The sequence below is a fragment of the Oratosquilla oratoria genome, chromosome 1, assembly GCF_046742065.1.
Source record: "Oratosquilla oratoria isolate Oo_2021 chromosome 1, ASM4674206v1, whole genome shotgun sequence".
NCBI classification, from domain to species: Eukaryota; Metazoa; Arthropoda; class Malacostraca; order Stomatopoda; family Squillidae; genus Oratosquilla; species Oratosquilla oratoria.
This window is the reverse complement of record NC_134777.1, coordinates 170,001-187,500: the sequence shown is the minus strand read 5'-3', so window position 1 is coordinate 187,500 and position 17,500 is coordinate 170,001. Positions and strand designations below refer to the sequence as shown.

Here is a 17,500-nt window from a genome sequence, read left to right as displayed (position 1 = left end):
AACAATAGAAGCAGCCTATATTAATACTAATAATAACATCAACCATAGAGATGGTTTTATATGCTTGGCAAGAGCTACAAGTTTATTGATAGTGGATGAAAACAAACGGACAAATGTTCCGAGCACGACGACCTTTCCCAGGCACCCTGTGAGGTGACATGTATGTGTATAAAATGTCCATGTTATACTTTTGTGTTATGCTTTGTGATCAAGACCCTAAGGGTCGAAACGTTAAGGCAGTAAAATTCTTCCATTATTCCTCGTATATTTTCTCCGCCTTCAGTTACATTTGTCATAGTTTAAATCAATATATATCTATATATATATATATATATATATATATATATATACACAAATATATACCCCTCTGCTGGGTATAATATATATTGATATATATACTTACAAAGACCAATTGAATTCCATATTCGTCTCTTCTGCCACAATATCACAACTTTATATTTCCATGTATTCACTCACCCAGAATGTTTATCTTAAAGCTGGACTAAAAACTGAATATACATCTTGTGTGGCCTACCTCTGTTGTATTTACTTTCGTGCGTGTTTTTGTCTGAAATGTCTCATAACATGTCCGAATAGGACCCATTGTTTTATGAGCTTCACAACAATAGAGTTGAAGTCTACATAAATAGAATTTTTTAATACGTGATAAAAATTTAGATTGAATATCATTTTTGTATAAAATCTTATACTTGGAATGGACGATTTTTGGTGTCTTGTATAATGAGGTTTATATTTCACTTATTTTATAACTATGCTATTTATCACCCTCCTTCTAGAGAGTTCAACACTGTATAGAATGCCCCTGTAAAATTTGATCCTTTATTTCTGTTTCACTCAGGTCTTTGTCTGCCAATGACCTTTTCTCATATGCTTATATAAAAGTCAATTTCTCTCTTCGCTTTCCATGAAGGCCCAACCACCCCTATCCCCGTATCCATTTTGTTGATGTAACTGTCTTTTCACATTTCTTCCTCTTCCTCCTCCTCCTCCTCTCCTTCCTCTTCCTCCTCCCTTTCTTTCCCTCTCACGAATCATCATTTTATGATTTTCACTCAAAGAAGAAAAATATTATTCTTAGCTTCTACTATACCTCCTTTCTTCCACCCTCCTTAAATATTCCCTTTGCCACCTCTATGACCACCTCTTCGGTGCGATAATATCCCCAAGAATAGAAGTGCTAGTTACAGTTGACGAATACCCTTTTCTTTCTTTTCCTTATTCGCTCCCTCAACTCCTCTGTCTCCAACAGCAAGTCATAAACTAACCTTGTTGTCTTCTCTTCAGTAGCTCCCACTTCGATCAGCCCTCACTCCTGAGCTCTTCTCTCCCAAAAGCAAGATAAGCTAACCATCCTGTTGTCTTCCTTACAGTGGCTCCCACTTCGATCAGCATCGTGGGCTGGGACGACGACGCCGTGGTCGAGGTGGTCGAAGGGACAGCACTCACTCTCGAGTGCCTTGTAACCGACGCTCGGCCACCCCCTAGCGTGGAGTGGTTCCGGGACGGAATGCTCATACACTCCGGTAGGTCCCCACCCTTCTCGGAATGCCACCGGTGTTCCAAGTTCTGTGTACAGCGAGTTAGTGCATCTATATAACTGGTGAAACGCTTTATTAGCTTAACTTAAACCAAAGAGTTTTTTTTCTTTCTTTCTTTTTTTCTTTTTTTAATGTAGGGATTCAACACCCTTCCTCTCACCCTGTGCCCTTCCCTTCTGCTGGAATTAAGTCCCGGTCGATCAAGCTTCTGTTCACAGCTGGGGTCCGCTTCCTCGGACAAATAAGATAATTTTATCATTGTCATAACAAGATTTACCTGAGTGATCAGTGATCAACTTCCTTTGAACAAGAGAGAGCTCCTCCGTGTTACGATCTACGACACAAAATTTTATTTAGTTAAGATCGCTCCCTCGTGAAATTGAAAAAGACACTTTCACCGTCAATACATAGATTCTTACATTTGAATTACAAGCTATTCTGTTCTGTTAAGATCCAGCAAGGCCCATTAGATAAATAAATGAACAAATTTATAAATGGTCAAATAGATAGGTGATTAGATAGAGAAGTAAATAAATATATAAATGAATAAATATATAAATAAATAAGTAAATAACTAATGAGAATAAATAAATGGATAAGTAAATAAAAATAAGTCGGTGAATAAATAAGGATAAATTAATAAAAAAAAAGTAAGTGAATAGAAAAATATATAAATAGATAAAGTAAGTTTTCATGCCTCTGTCTCTGTCTCGGTCTTTGTCTCTTTCTCTGTCTCTGTCTCTGTCTCTGTCTCTGTCTCTGTCTCTGTCTCTGTCTCTGTCTCTGTCTCTGTCTCTGTCTCTGTCTCTGTCTCTGTCTCTGTCTCTGTCTCTGTCTCTGTCTCTGTCTCTGTCTCTGTCTCTGTTTCTGTCTCTGTCTCTGTCTCTGTCTCTGTCTCTGTCTATGTCTCTGTCTCTGTCTCTGTCTCTGTCTCTGTCTCTGTCTCTGTCTCTGTCTCTGTCTCTGTCACTATCTCTGTCAATGTCTCTGTCTCTATCTGTCTCTGTCTCTGTCTCAGTCTCAGTCTTAGTCTCTATCTCCGTCTCTGTCTCTGTCTCAGTCACTTTCTCTGTCTCAGTCTCTTTCTTTGCTTCTTTCTCTGTCTCTGTCTCTGTCTCTGTCTCTGTCTCTGTCTCTGTCTCTGTCTCTCTCTGTCTCTGTGTATGTCTCTATCTCTGTCTCTGTCTCTGCCTCTGTCTCTGTTTCTGTCTCTGTGTATGTCTCTGTCTGTCTCTGTCTCTGTCTCTGTCTCTGTCTCTGTCTCTGTCTCTGTCTCTGTCTCTGTCTCTGTCTCTGTCTCTGTCTCTGTCTTTGTCTTTGTTTTTGTCTTTGTCTTTGTCTTTGTCTAGGTCTAGGTCTAGGTCTAGGTCCAGGTCTAGGTCTAGGTCTAGGTCTAGGTCTAGGTCTAGGTCTCTGTCTCTGCCTCTGTCTCTCTCTCTGTCTCTGTCTCTGTCTCTCTACCTGTCTCTGTTTCTTACGCTGCATAATATGGCTCCTGCGGGTTGAACGAAGAGCACGGAGTTTAGAAAAAAAAAGAGTCACGGGAGGAAGGAGGGAAAAATGGAAGGAGGGAAGGATAGAGTGAGTGAGGAACAAAGAGAGATGGAAGAGGGGCTGTGAAAGGAAGGTGGGAAGAAGGAGAGAGAGAGAAAGAGAGAGAGAGAGAGAGAGAGAGAGAGAGAGAGAGAGAGAGAGAGAGAGAGAGAGAGAGAGAGAGAGAGAGAGAGAGAGAGAGAGAGAGAGAGAGAGAGAGAGAGAGAGAGAGAGAGAGAGAGAGAGAGAGAGAGATCTGAATGGATGTGAGGATGATGGGTGGGAAGGAGGGAGGGAAGAAGAGAAAGAGGGAGGAAGGAAAAGAGGTGAGAAGTATAGAGGATGATTACCCGTAAATTCATTTGGCGTATACTACATATTTCACTCATGCTACCGCCGGACCATTTTCTTCATCACGGGGAGACTGAAGGAACGAAGAACGAAGGAAGAGAAGGGTGAGGGAGGGAGCTAGGGAAGGATGGGTCTGAAGTAAGGTCATTATAAGAGTTATTTGAAGAAAAGTGGGAAAGAGAGGGAATGCGTAAAGAAGAGATGGATGGGGGAGGAGGGAGCGCACCAAAGTGTGAGGGAGAGTGAAAGCGTGGGAGGGAGAACGTAATCAAGGAAGCATTGTTGGGGAGTTTGGAAAGGCTAAGAGAATGAAGGAGAGTCGGGGAGGAGGGAGATGAAAGACTGAAAGGACGGGTTTACGAAAGCTGATGGAGCAGCGCTACCAGATACCGGGTATCTGGTATGGGTTACCCGGTAATGGACAAAGGTCACCGTTACCGGTGCTTAGTACTTGGCAGTGAACATCAGGCTACTGCTATTGAATGCCGAGTACTGTTACCAACTACTCAGGTATCGGTTGTCGGCTAGTAGGGTCTTGTTGTCGGGTATCAATACCAATGTATTGGGTTACTAGTTGCGAGGTATCACTATGTCGTAGGCATTTAATAAATAAAACAATAATAAGAAAGAAGAGAGAAATGTACTCCCATCACTTGAGTTTGCGATCTAGCGCCTTTCTGCTCGCAATAACTCGAGAAAAATGAAATTGCGGATTTAATGACGCAATTGCAGCACAAAAGAGCGTCCTGCATCGAGATGAGCTACAGCCCGCCACCACAGCAGCTTTATTGCCCAGCTGCTCGAGGCCGTAGTGGACTACAGCTGCATATTGCATGAGACGCGAGCCAATGTAATTAACCCCCTCAACGCAACGACGCAACTGGCAGATTTTTTTCTGGCAAAGGGGCTCCGCTGTAGCCAAGGGAATTCCGTCTTGAACTCATGAGCAGGTGTTTCTGATTTTGAGTCCTGTTAAGCGCAGCGAGCTTGCTGCGTTGGTTCCCAACAAACCTAGCCAGAAGGGTAGGCGACCCAACGTCGGCCTTAAAAACAGCTACTTGCCGCAATTGACAAGGCTTTACCCTACTAAGGGTTTCTCACTTTCCAGTGTGTGGGAGTGGGATGGTGGTTTTTTTTTTTCTGGTTGAAGACTCGCGATTTCATGCAGCTGAGGGATCGAATTCCGGCTTGACGGGTTCTCGATTGATTGGGACCATCTTCTAGTCAGTGTCCTCTCTGGAAACAATATCTCAAGGAAGAATTGGAGTCACAGAAGCAGCACGGGAAAAATTTAAGTAAGGTGACAAAAGTGGTAAGAATCTGTGTCGGGAGGTGCGTGCTATGGCCAAGGACGTCACCTTTGCCCTATGCGTTTGGACTATTGAGCCAGGTAACAATCGCTGCTGGAAGTCGGAAAGAAGTGATAAACCCTTAACTAAATGAATGATAGACCAACACGTTTTCGATTACAATAACAACGTTTTTTGTATATTTAATTAATTTGTTCGTACAAATACATTTGCACCATTATTCAGGCTTAGGGAAGTCTCCGCACCATTTTCATCTCCAGTCGCTGAGGTCGGACACTTAAGCCACACCCATTTCCCATGGTATGAATGTTAACACCCTCTATTAGCAATGAGGAAAAAGGGCGAGGTTATCGTGATTCCAGTACATATAGAGTATTTCAGTTTTCTTGGGTAATGCACGTGCAGTAGTGGCTAAAGCTTCTGAGTGACGAGAAGTTCCCTCGCTAAGATCGCTTGGCGACAGCCGGAATGAAACATAAAACCCGACCATGACAGTAAAAGGAATAATCAGACAAATGGAATATTAAATTTATTAGTGCACTGTGGAGGGTTTACCTCTATTGACTAAAATTGCCTGTAGACTTCATTTAGTACTTCATTTAGTATGTTTACCTGTGTTAACAGCAGATGCAGGAACTCTTTGGCACTCCCATGCATTCTTATGCACTCTTAGGCAATCTCATGCACTCATGTCCGATGAATTCATTTAATCATGCTGACTGAAGGCAAGGAACCCACAGCTTAGTCTGGATTGAAAGTTATTCACTTCACTCCTGTAACTGAAGACTTATGTGGTCCTCTGCTGCTGCTAACAGTCTCCGCTGCCGTCTATCCTGTGCCAACGCCCACCAATCCTCTGGCCCTTCGGTGTTCGTGAGCTCTAAATCGATTTTAATATTGCCTACCCTCTTCTTATGTGATCTTCCGAGTGGTATTGAGGATGTTCAGTGTCCATCAGATGCAATGTAGTTTTCCGTAAATCACGGGCCATGACAGAGGTATAACTGACTGCAAGAGTCTCAAACTTACTGCTTCTGCGTATCGTTTCCCTGAGAAATGAGGTGAGGAGGAGCACAGGGGTGGAAAGGGAGTTGGGAGATAGGGTTGATGAAAGAGTATTAGGATGGTTTGGACACATGGAAAGAATGAAAGAAGAAAGATTAGTAAAAGAGGTGTAGAAGGCAGAGGTGGAAGGAGTGAATATGAGGAGGCATCCTAGGATGAGATGTATGGAAGGGTAAAAGGGGCATTACGAAAGAGAGGAATGTCTGTTAAGGAAGGACGGGAGAGGACAGAAGATAGGGGTGAATGGAGGAGGGTTGTGTATGGATGATGTTGTGATGCATGAGGGGGGATTGGGTGAGGGACGGGGGTGACGAAGTATGTATGAGAAATAATTTGACGCAGCCAGGAAGGATTTCTCCCCGTCTTCTCCTTTTCTACATAAGGGGACGGAGGGCGGGGGGGGGGTCGCCAAATTAATTAAGCAGCCTTGCTATGGATGTGCTGTGTCTTGCGACACTGCTTCTGACCCAGGGCAGTGGACAGGAAGCAGGAATGACCCGTCATCCAGGAGGTGCCAAGATGAGAGGGAGGGAGGATGGGTGGAGGGGAATGGAGTATGTAGGGGATGGAATGGGTGGGAGTGGTTTCTATGCCTTTTTCTTTTTGGCTACAACCCGTGTAAGGGGGGAAAAAAAGCTTTGGTATATGTGTGTATGTATATTTTTTCACATGGAATCGTCAAATACTTTCTAAGGCATATTATATTTACAAAATAAAAAGAAATGATCGAAAAAAGTAGAAAGGTGAAATGTTTTTTATTCCGACTGTACACAATGATATTACGTGTAGGAAGGTGACCCTTAGCGTTATCCTAACAATCCCGTTCCCACCCACGAGTTCTCCTGTTGTCCACGCCGATATTTGTTTATAAAAGAATATTCCGATAACTATATGAGTATTACCCTCTGTCAAGGGTTTTTACTGCTGCATAAATTCGGCAATTTTTGAATATTTTGTGTCCTTTTAAACAACACATGTTTTTCTTGTCTATTTGTTTCTACATACATTTTGATAGAATTTGTGGAGAAAATCTACACGTGTCAATATAACTCAATGGAAAATGCAACAAAAATAGAATGTTAAGAAAGTAAGAAAAAAATCAATTTGAGGAGGGAGACGCCCTTAGGAAATAAAATATACTATTCAAGTAGCCTGGGTTATGGTGAATATATATGGTTTTGGGGGGAGTTCGTGAACAAACAAACAGACAGACAGACACAGGCTACTACCTTCTTATAGTAGATACAAATGAAAGATAGTTATCCAAGTACCTTGGGTTATAAGGTTTCAGAATATATATGGTTATAGGGGTCTATCTGCAAAAATCTAGGAAGAGTTCGTGAATATTCCCTAACCTAACCATACCCCACTTAACTTTAACCCTTTACCCTAACCAAAATATTTTTTTTTAAATGAAATATAGTTATCCAAGTACCTGGAGTGATAGGGTATCAGAATATATATGGTTATGGGGGTCTATCTCCAAAACCCTAGGAGAAGTTCGTGAACAAACAAACAAACAGACAGACAAATGAAAGATAGTTATCCAAGTACCTTGGGTTATAAGGTTTTAGAATATGTATGCATATAGGGGTCTATCTGCAAAAACCTAGGAAGAGTTCGTGAATAATCCCTAACCTAACCATACCCCACCTGACTTTAACCCTTAACCCTAATCAATTCTTTTTTTAATGAAATATAGTTATCCAAGTACCTGGAGTCATAGGGTATCAGAATATATATGGTTATGGGGGTCTATCTCCAAAACCCTAGGAGTTCATAAACAAACAACAGACAGACAAATAAAAGAAAGTTATTCAGGTACCTTGGGTTATAAGGTTTCAGAATATATATGGTTATAGGGGTCTATCTACAAAAACCTAGGAGGAGTTCGTAAATAATCCCTAACCTAACCATACCCCATCTAACTTTAACCCTTAACCCTAACCATTTTTTTTAATGAAATATAGTTATCCAAGTACCTGGAGTGATAGGATATCAGAATATATATGGTTATGGGGATCTATCTCCAAAACCCTAGGAGTAGTTTGTAAACAAACAGACAGACAGACAGAGGCTACTACTTTATTATAGTAGATATATATCAGATAATTCCGACTGTCGTCCCAGAATTCGAACCAAGGCTCGCGATATGAATATATATATATATATATATATATATATATATATATATATATATATATATATATATATATATATATATATATATATATATACATATATATATATGGCGCAAGGAATTTTGCTACTAGGAAAATTGCCGCTGGGGACATTGCCAATGTGGGAACATTGTCATTAGGAACATTGCCAATGTGGGAGCATTGCCAATGTGGGAACATTGCCACTGGAAACATTGCCACTGGAAACATTACCCATGTGGGAAAATTGCCAATGGGAACATTGCCCGTTTTTTTTACCACATGTTTATAGCCTTATACTTGAAATTAAGGATAAGAATTGTTTTGAAAAAAAAATCAAACTTTTACTTAAAAAGTCAATTAATGATTTATCTAAAAAGCATAATGATATCTAGAAATCGAATTTATATAGAGGTACATTTAATAAGTAATAGTATAATTAGAAATGGAATCAATTTAGAATTTAATAAATTATTATTCCTATAGCATCTACATATTTAGAAATTTATTTAAAATATTTGAATGTTATATGCAATAGCCTTCAAATATACTAATTGATCATGGGCATTTCTATAATTATCAACAATATTTATTATGTGTGCATTAATGTCGGCATATTTTTTAATTACAAAGGATTACAAAGGCGGAACATGCCGACAGGAGACCTTTTGGTCCACAACTAGGTCGGATGCGAAAAAATATATAATAATGGTAAAAGAAATAAAATAAAATAATATTAAATAAATCAAATAAAAATTATAGTAATATAGATAATAGTAGATAAAATAAATGCATAGGTATAATTAAGTAATAAACAAACAGGTAAATAGTAAATAATAATAAATTGACAGATACATAAATACATACACATACCAAAGGATTTTTCCCCCTTACAAGGGAGGTAGCCAAAAAGAAAAAGACATAGAAACCATTCCACCCTCCCTCTTATCTTAGCATCTCCTGGACGACGGGTCATTCCTGCATCTTGTCCACTGCCCTGGGTCAGAGGCAGTGTCGCAAGATACAGTACATCCACAGCAAGGTCGCTTTATTAAATTGGCGACCCCCCTCTCCGTCCCCCCATGCAGAAAGGGAGAAGACGGGGAGAAATCCCTTCGGGCTGCGTCAAATGTTTCTCACACATACTACCTCACCCCCATCCCCTCACCCATTCCACCTCATGCATCATAACATCATCCATATACAACCATTCTCCATTCACCCCTGTCTTCTGTCCTCTCTCGTCCTTCCTCAACAGACATCCCTCTTCCCCAAAGCCCCTTTCAACCCATCCATCCATCTCATCCTAGGTCGCATCCTCATATTCACTCCCTCTACATCTGCCTTCCATACCTCTTTACTAGTCTTTCTTCACTCATTCTTTCCATGTGTTCAAGCCATCCCAATACTCTTTCATCCACCCTATCTCCCAACTCTCTTACCACCCCTGTTCTCCTCACCTCCTCATTTCTCACTCTATCCAGCCTAGTAGCCCCCATCATACTTCACAGACACCTCATCTCAAATACATTCAAACTCCTTCTCTCTTCCTCTCTTATGTTCCATGTTTCTGCCCCATACAGTGCTGTTGGCACAATCGCTCCTTCATACAGTCTCCTCTTAGCATCCATTCCCACATGTCTATTCATCATTGCACTTTTTATCCACCAAGGCATTTACTCGCTTCTCTCAATCTACATTCTACCTCCACCTCCACTCCACCCTTTCCTGCCACATTCGCACCCAAGTATCTAAAACTATCCAATTCCTCCAGTCGCTCTCCCTTAATGCTCACTTCTAGTCTGCTGCCACTTTCACCCCTTGTACATCTCATCACCTTACTTTTACCCACATTTATCTTCAACTTTCTTCTTTCACACATTCTCCCAAACTCTGTCACCAACTTCCTCAATCCCTCCTCTGATCCTACCACAAGCGCAGTGTCGTTCGCAAACGGCAACTGGCTCACCTCCCATTTTTCTCCATTTTCTTTAAACATCTCCAATCCCTGACCCACCACCCTTGCATTTACCTCTCTCACCACCCCATTCATGTAAAAGTTGAACAGCCAGGGCGACATAACACATCCTTGACGAAGTCCCACCTTTACCTCGAACCACTCACTCTCTCCATTTCTAATCCTGACACATGCTCTACTACTCTCGTAAAAACTCTTGACAGCTCCTAGAAGCTTTCCTCCTATCCTGTATATCTGCAAGACCTCCCACAGTGCCTTCCTGTCAACCCTGTCATAAGCCTTTTCCAGATCCATAAAAGCCAAAAAAACATCCTTACCTTTTCCTATAGCTTTCTTACATATCTGTCTTACCACAAAAATCTGATCTATGCAACCTCTACCTGTCCTAAATCCAAACTGCTCCTCGCCAATTTCTCCCTCTATTCCTCTCCTAATCCTCTCAATCAAGATTCTCCCATAAGCCTTCCCAACTACATTTAACAAGCTAATCCATCTGAAACTACTACACTCACACTTGTCCCCTTTTCCTTTGTAAAGTGGAACTATATAGGCACTCCTCCAGTCCTCCGGCACTCTACCCTCTCTCCAGCAAACATAAAATGACTTCACCAGCCAGTCCACATTACTGTACCTCCTTTTTTTAGACATTCTGCATGGCATCCAGAAAAATAATAATAAAAGAAAGTCTAGCAAATTGTAAACAAACAGACAAATAATAACAAACAAATAAACAAATAATATAAAATAAATGGCAGTCATTACAGCATCTTGGTTAGATGTTTATCTAAACGAATCTTAACGCTTCGAACTGAGCTGCAGAAACTCTATTCCATTCATTAACTACACAGTTGGCGAAGTTGTTTCTACCCACTTCCAAATTAAATCTACTTCCTGACAGTTTGAGACCATTATTTCTTGTCAGATTATCATTCAGTGTAAAGATTTTGTCACTTATTGTTGTCAATCCCCTTTAGAATCTTAAAGACCTGTATCAAGTCACCTTTGAGTCTACGCTTTTTTAGGGAAAGCAGATTCATATTTTTAGTCGATTTTCGTGTGATTTATTTTTTATATTTGGAATCAGTTTTGTGGCTCGCCCTTGTACTTTTTCCAATCTGTCAATGTCTTTAATGAGATCCTGTGACCATACGGAAACAACATATTCCAAATGAAGACGAACTAACCATTTATCTAGCTTGTTATTGAGAGATGGACTTTTGAAGTCAAACGATCGTGCAATCTCAGAGGCTGAAATACACTGCTTAGATGATTTGAGATAGTTACTGATAATTACGTCGAGGAAAGGGTCACCACGTTCAAACTGAAGATGCATGGCTGTAGCTAAGGTTTCCTCCTGTTTCGATGCAAGGATGATTTTCCAAAGGTTAGGGTGAGAATTACTCACAGATTTATTTAACGCATCATTAAATGCTTCAACACTATTATTGGTACGTGGTAAAGCTAGCTCAGTTCGACTGACGACAAAGCAATTGGGAACATAGATTGATCTCTGCGTCGGTTGTTTCTTCTTCCTCTTAATACCCCTATGTAAGTCATTTCAAAGTATGAGATAAATTCCGATGGTATACGTTCATCCTCTGATAGCTCTTCAAAAACTTCAATAACTTCATCGGGTGGTACAAATGCAAATGCGGAAAAATGACTCATTAAAAGAGTGAATGCATCATCGTTGTTATATTGTTGTTTATAATCAAGATCAACAACCTTACTGTATAATGACTTAAAAGAGTAAAAGAAACAGCCATTTAAAATAGCATTTGGGTATCGGTAAACGTATTTTAGTGCATTGATATTGCAGCTCATCCACGAGCATATCACTTCCACGTTCACTTTTTATCACATGTGCCATTATGGGTCTTATCTTAGAATGAACAAATTTATTTTAGAACCGTAAGCAATTCGAAGCTAAAAATTTTCAACAAAGTTATGTAAACAAAACACCAACAAAGAATTGCTGTAAACTAGCTGAATTTTTTTTAAGTGGCAGTTAAATAGAAAACTAGCTAATTCTCTTTTTTAATAAAAGTCTGTTTAAATAAAAGTTGTTAAGAAATGGGCAATTTCACATTGGTAATGTTTCCAGTGGCAATTATCGCACATGGGTAATTTTCCTAGTAGCAATGTTCCCAGTGGCAATGTTCCCATATTGGCAATGTTCCCAGTAGCAATGTTCCCACATTGGTAATGTTCCCAGTGGCAATGTTCCCAGTGGCAGTTTTTCCAGTGGCAATATTCCGAGAACGTGTATACATATACATATATATATATATATATATATATATATACATATATATATATATATATATATATATACTGTATATATATGTATATATATATATATATATATATATATATATACATGTGTGTGTGTGTGTGTGTGTGTGTGTGTGTGTGTGTGTGTGTGTGTGTGTGTGTGTGTGTGTGTGTGTGTGTGTGTGTGTGTGTGTGTGTGTGTGTGTGCGTGTGTGTGTGTGTGTGCGTGTGTGCGTGTATGTGTGTGTGTGCGTGTGTGTGTGTGTGTGTGTGTGTGTGTGTGTGTGTGTGTGTGTGTGTGTGTGTGTGTGTGTGTATGTGTGTGTGTGTGTGTGTGTGTGTGTGTGTGTGTGTGTGTGTGTGTGTGTGTGTGTGTGTGTGTGTGTGTGTGTGTGTGTGTGTGTGTGTGTGTGTGTGTACGAGTATTAGCCTTATTCATGGCTTTTACTGTTCCATATAAATTGCTAATTGTAAATATTGGGTGTCATTTCGACAATGCATGATTTTATGCAAGTTGCAAAAGTTTTACAGTTTCTGGTTGTGTACTTCATGGAGGAAGCTGTGGGATGTTTTGGATGGGAACAGAGAAGAGTATTGTAGCAGTAGAATCTACCATTATTGTAGACACGGAAGCTGCTACAGCTGTGAGGGGGTTGCAAGGTCTCCTACGGTTATGACACCTGTGCAAGCTGATACAGATGTGCTGAATGGTGGTTCTTGGTGGCGTGATCGGAAGTGTGCAGGTCTCGCATTCGCTTAGTTACGGGTTCGAATCCCACACTTCTCTCTGATTCTCAGCAGTGACTGTTACTTGCCCCAACAGTCCCTCAAAGAGCATAGGGGGGACAGTTGCATAGGTACTAAGCGCCTCCTGACGTAGGCTCCTCATCACATAAATAATGGGCACTGCTTGACATGTAAAGATCACTTTAGGGATAGTAGACGTGAAAGCTGATTAGAATGGAGTAGATGTAGTTTACCGTGATTTTGATACAAATGGAGGAGGATATGGTAGAAGGTGAGTATGTAACTGGTTTTGACATTATAAGAACAATGATAGTAATCGCGATGGTAAGAGAATAGTCAGTATGGTGAAGGCAGTGGTGGTGTTAGGTGTGATGGCGGTGGTGGTGCTGTTAGTGCCAATACCCTGGTTGTGGTTCTTGGTTCTGATTCTGGTTTTGGTTCTGGTTCTGGTGGGGATAGAAGTGACTAGTGATGACGATGATGATGTTGTTGATGCTGATGTTGTTGCTGATGTTACTGTTGCTGTTGCTATGTCTCTGGTGTTCTTGTTGCTGATGTTACAGTTATACCTAATCATTTGTTATTGCTGATGATTTGGAGTTGCTGTCGATGATGTTGTTGCTGTTGCTGAAGTTGCTGGTGTTACTGTTTTCGCTATCATCGATGTTGTTGATGTTACTCTCGCTGGTAATGTTCATGTTGATATCATTGATGTTCATGTTCATGTTATTGATATTGAGGTTGTAAGGATATGAGAACTGCATATGCACTGAGGAAATATTGGCGGAGGCAGAGCTAAAAACATAAGAGTGATGAAATTCATAAAGCGTTCAAATAAAATGATGACGATATTGCAGGAAATAGTGGCTTCGTCATGAAAATGGTATTCTAAGTGATGACACTGCAGGAGTGGTAAATGATGACATTGAAAATTGCAGAGGGAAGCTCGTATGAGCACAAATGGAGGTCTTTTTTTGTAAAAGAAAATGTAGTTAGAATTTATCTTTTTTTTTTGGGGGGGACGGTAATTTGGTGGTAACTGGCGTGATGGTAATGGTACTCGGTATCGTATCGCGAAAGATATGGTAATTGAAAAGACGGAATATATGGTGAGAGAGCGGAAAATGTGAAGTTTTAATCCAGTTAAAAGGGAGATGAAAGTAATGAAATTTTTAATGCAGTTTATGGGGGCGGAATCCAAATTCGAGATGCCGGCGGAAAGAAGAGAAAGTTGATTGGTCGGACGAAAATTATGATTATCTTCTTTTTATTTTCATTTTTAAGTAAGAATGAAAATTCTAACACTAAACCATAGTGTTTATTTTTATCGATAAATGCAATACTAATCCACAATAAGTATGACATCCTTCATCAACATTATGACTTAATGAATATAGTTATGTTACTGATATTTTGGCGTCATAGCCATGATATCCTGAGAGCAGTAGTCTATTTTTTTTTTTTTTTTTTTTTAAGTCGCGAAGGTTTCACTCCACAAACATTTATTAGCCTGGAGTAATGGCAATCACCCAAGAGGTCGTAAGCCCTTCTGTATTTCAAATCCATTTACTTTGAACTCTGAAATATTTAGGATTTCCTGCAATATTTTGAGAAGAAAACGTAAAACATTAAGAACATAAGAACACAAGAATGGAAGAGACTGCAAGAGACCATAAGGCCTACACTAGGCAGTTCTATGCCCATTAGCACCTATCACCCCATCCATAAGCCTTAAAAAAAATAACAATAATAATAATAACAATAATTTCAGCGCTCACTACATGGTTACTAGGTCTATTCCACTTGTTAACCACTGTGTTGGTAAACCAGGTCTTGCCTATTTCCTTCTTCAATCTAAATTTGTTCAATTTGAATCCATCAATATGAGTCCTGCTCTGTTGTCTTAATATGATGACTTTGCCTGTATCACTGTTGTTAAAACCCTTGAATCATTTGAATACCTCAATTAAATCACCCCGCACTTTACATCTTTCCTCTGCACAAATTTTCTTCAACTGTAGAAATTCATCTCTTTACGTTAGCCAGAACAAAAACACTAGGTGTGGGATGGCACGTATTAAACAGGTTCCAGAAAATAGCGGCCATAATGATAGTGGAGTTTATTTCCATATATATATATATATATATATATATATATATATATATATATATATATATATATATATATATATATATATATATATATATATATATATTACAGGTGAAAAATGTAATCACACATTTGTCAATAACGTAGAAACCACTGTTGGAGTAGAAAAGACTGGAAACGGGGAATCTATATATTTCGATTGCAAACTGCAATCCTCTTCAGTTTGCAGTTTGTAATCGAAATATATACTGTAGATTCCCCGTTTCGAGTCTTTTCTACTCCAACAGTGGTTTCTACGTTATATATATATACTGTATATATATATATATATATATATATATATATATATATATACATATATATATATATATATATATATATATATATATATATATATATACATTATTAATATTTGAAGAATTGGTAGTGCAATTCTAACAAAAGTTGGCAGACAATGACAGACCCTACTGGGCATGCGTGAGTGGCCATAGTCCCATGTGACAACTCAGTTACCGGCCAGACACAGTTGAGTGAAGGTGTGTACTGTTTGACCATCACATTGACAATGACTGAGGGAGCGGTCTGGAAAAATGTCAAAATAGGGACTGGAAAAATGTCAAAATAGTGTCGATATATAAGGGGGAATTAAGGAAGACCCAACAAATTATAGACCGGTGTCCCTAACGAGTACAATAGTTAAAATTTGTGAGAGAATCATCAAAGATAGATAGACAAAATATCTGGAGGAGAATAGTATACTGAACCCGAGGCAATTTGGATTTAGGCAAGGAAGATCATGTACCTCTAATTAAATTTGTTTCTATTCAAGATGGATAGATATATTGCAAGAAAGGGAGGGATGGGTAGACTGTGCATTTCTGGTCTTACAAAAGACATTTGATAAGGTACCACGCAGAAAATTACTGTATAAACTGGAAACAATATGGAAAACTATTGAATTGGATGGAGGACTTCCTACATGGAAGAAAAATAAGAGTGGTGCTCAGTACTAGCTCCGATAATGTTTGCTATATATGAAAATGACATGGACGAAAGCATTGAAAGTTACATGAACTGCTTTGCGGATGACGCAAAATTATTAAAGATAATAAACCCCGAAATAGACTGTGACTCATTGCAGAGGGATCTAAACAAAGTCTCAGAGTGAAGCAAGTGATGTGAGGTAGAATTCAACATCAATAAGTGCAGTATAATTGAATTTGGAAAAAAAGTAAGAAGAGGATATGAGGACAGTACAAAATTGATGGAAAAGAAGTAAAGAAAGTAAATTCTGACAGGGACCAATGAGTAATCATCACCAAAGACATGTCGCCAGATAAATACATAAATAAAATAGTCGGAAAAGCATACAATTTGTTGAGATCAATAAAGGTGGCCTTTAAATACCTGATTGAGGAAATTATCAAGAAAATATTACAAAGACTGATAAGGCCAAAACTGGAATATGCAGGGCTGATATGGTCACCCAGTACAAAAAAGAATACAAGAAAATTAGAAAGAATACAAAGAGCAACGGCAAAGATGGTCCAAACACTTTCAAACCTGACATATGAACAAAGACTGGCCGAACTGGAATTACCGACCCTGGAACAAAGAAGAGAACGAGGGGGACCTAATAACTATCTACACAATTATGAAAGGAAAAGAATGCCTTCATAGAGAGGACTTATTAAAGTGGAACAGAGGAAAAAACAAGAGGACATGCAATGAAACTCAAAAAGGATAACTACAGAATAAACCTAAAAAAGAACAGCTTCCCACACAGTGATAGATATATGGAATAAATTGGATGAAGAAATAGTTTGTGCAACCACAATACAAGAATTTAATAACAAACTTGATCTTGCGAGATACAAAAAACGGGTCACCACGAGCATATCTCCCCTTCCCGTATAATAAAACTAGGTAAACACACACACACACACACACACACACACACACACACACACACACACACACACACACACACACACACACACACACACACACACACACACACACACACACACACACACACACACACACACACACACACACACACACACACACACACACACACACACACACACACACACACACACACACACACACACAGACACACGACTCGGTGACGCGGTTGGTAGAGCGCTGGACTGGATAGTACGGTGGTACTCGCAGTACCTGGTTCGAATCCTGCCCAGGGCCGAAATAATTTCGGTATCGCTGCGCTTCGGGTCGTTACTCTGACTCTCGTGGGCGGGGAGTTGGGTGTGTGTGTGTGTGTGTGTGTGTGAAAGGTCATAGCATTACCCATAGATCGGTCATACGAGCTCTGAGCTCTCTTCCGGGAGGGAAATAGCTGTCGATCACGAGTCCAACACGTGATCCAAAGACCAAGGTGAATACACACACAC

At 39.6% G+C, this 17,500-nt stretch overlaps 1 protein-coding gene across 1 annotated transcript in view; it reads left to right on the top strand.

Annotated features, from left to right (window-relative positions):
- The window catches only part of LOC143031505 (synaptogenesis protein syg-2-like), a 251,393-nt gene that overhangs the window by 82,455 nt on the left and 151,438 nt on the right, over positions 1-17,500 (top strand). Inside the window, exon 3 of the mRNA XM_076195439.1 lies at positions 1,392-1,544. Within this exon, the coding sequence (XP_076051554.1) occupies positions 1,392-1,544 (153 nt within the window). The remainder of the gene's footprint in view (positions 1-1,391; positions 1,545-17,500) is intronic.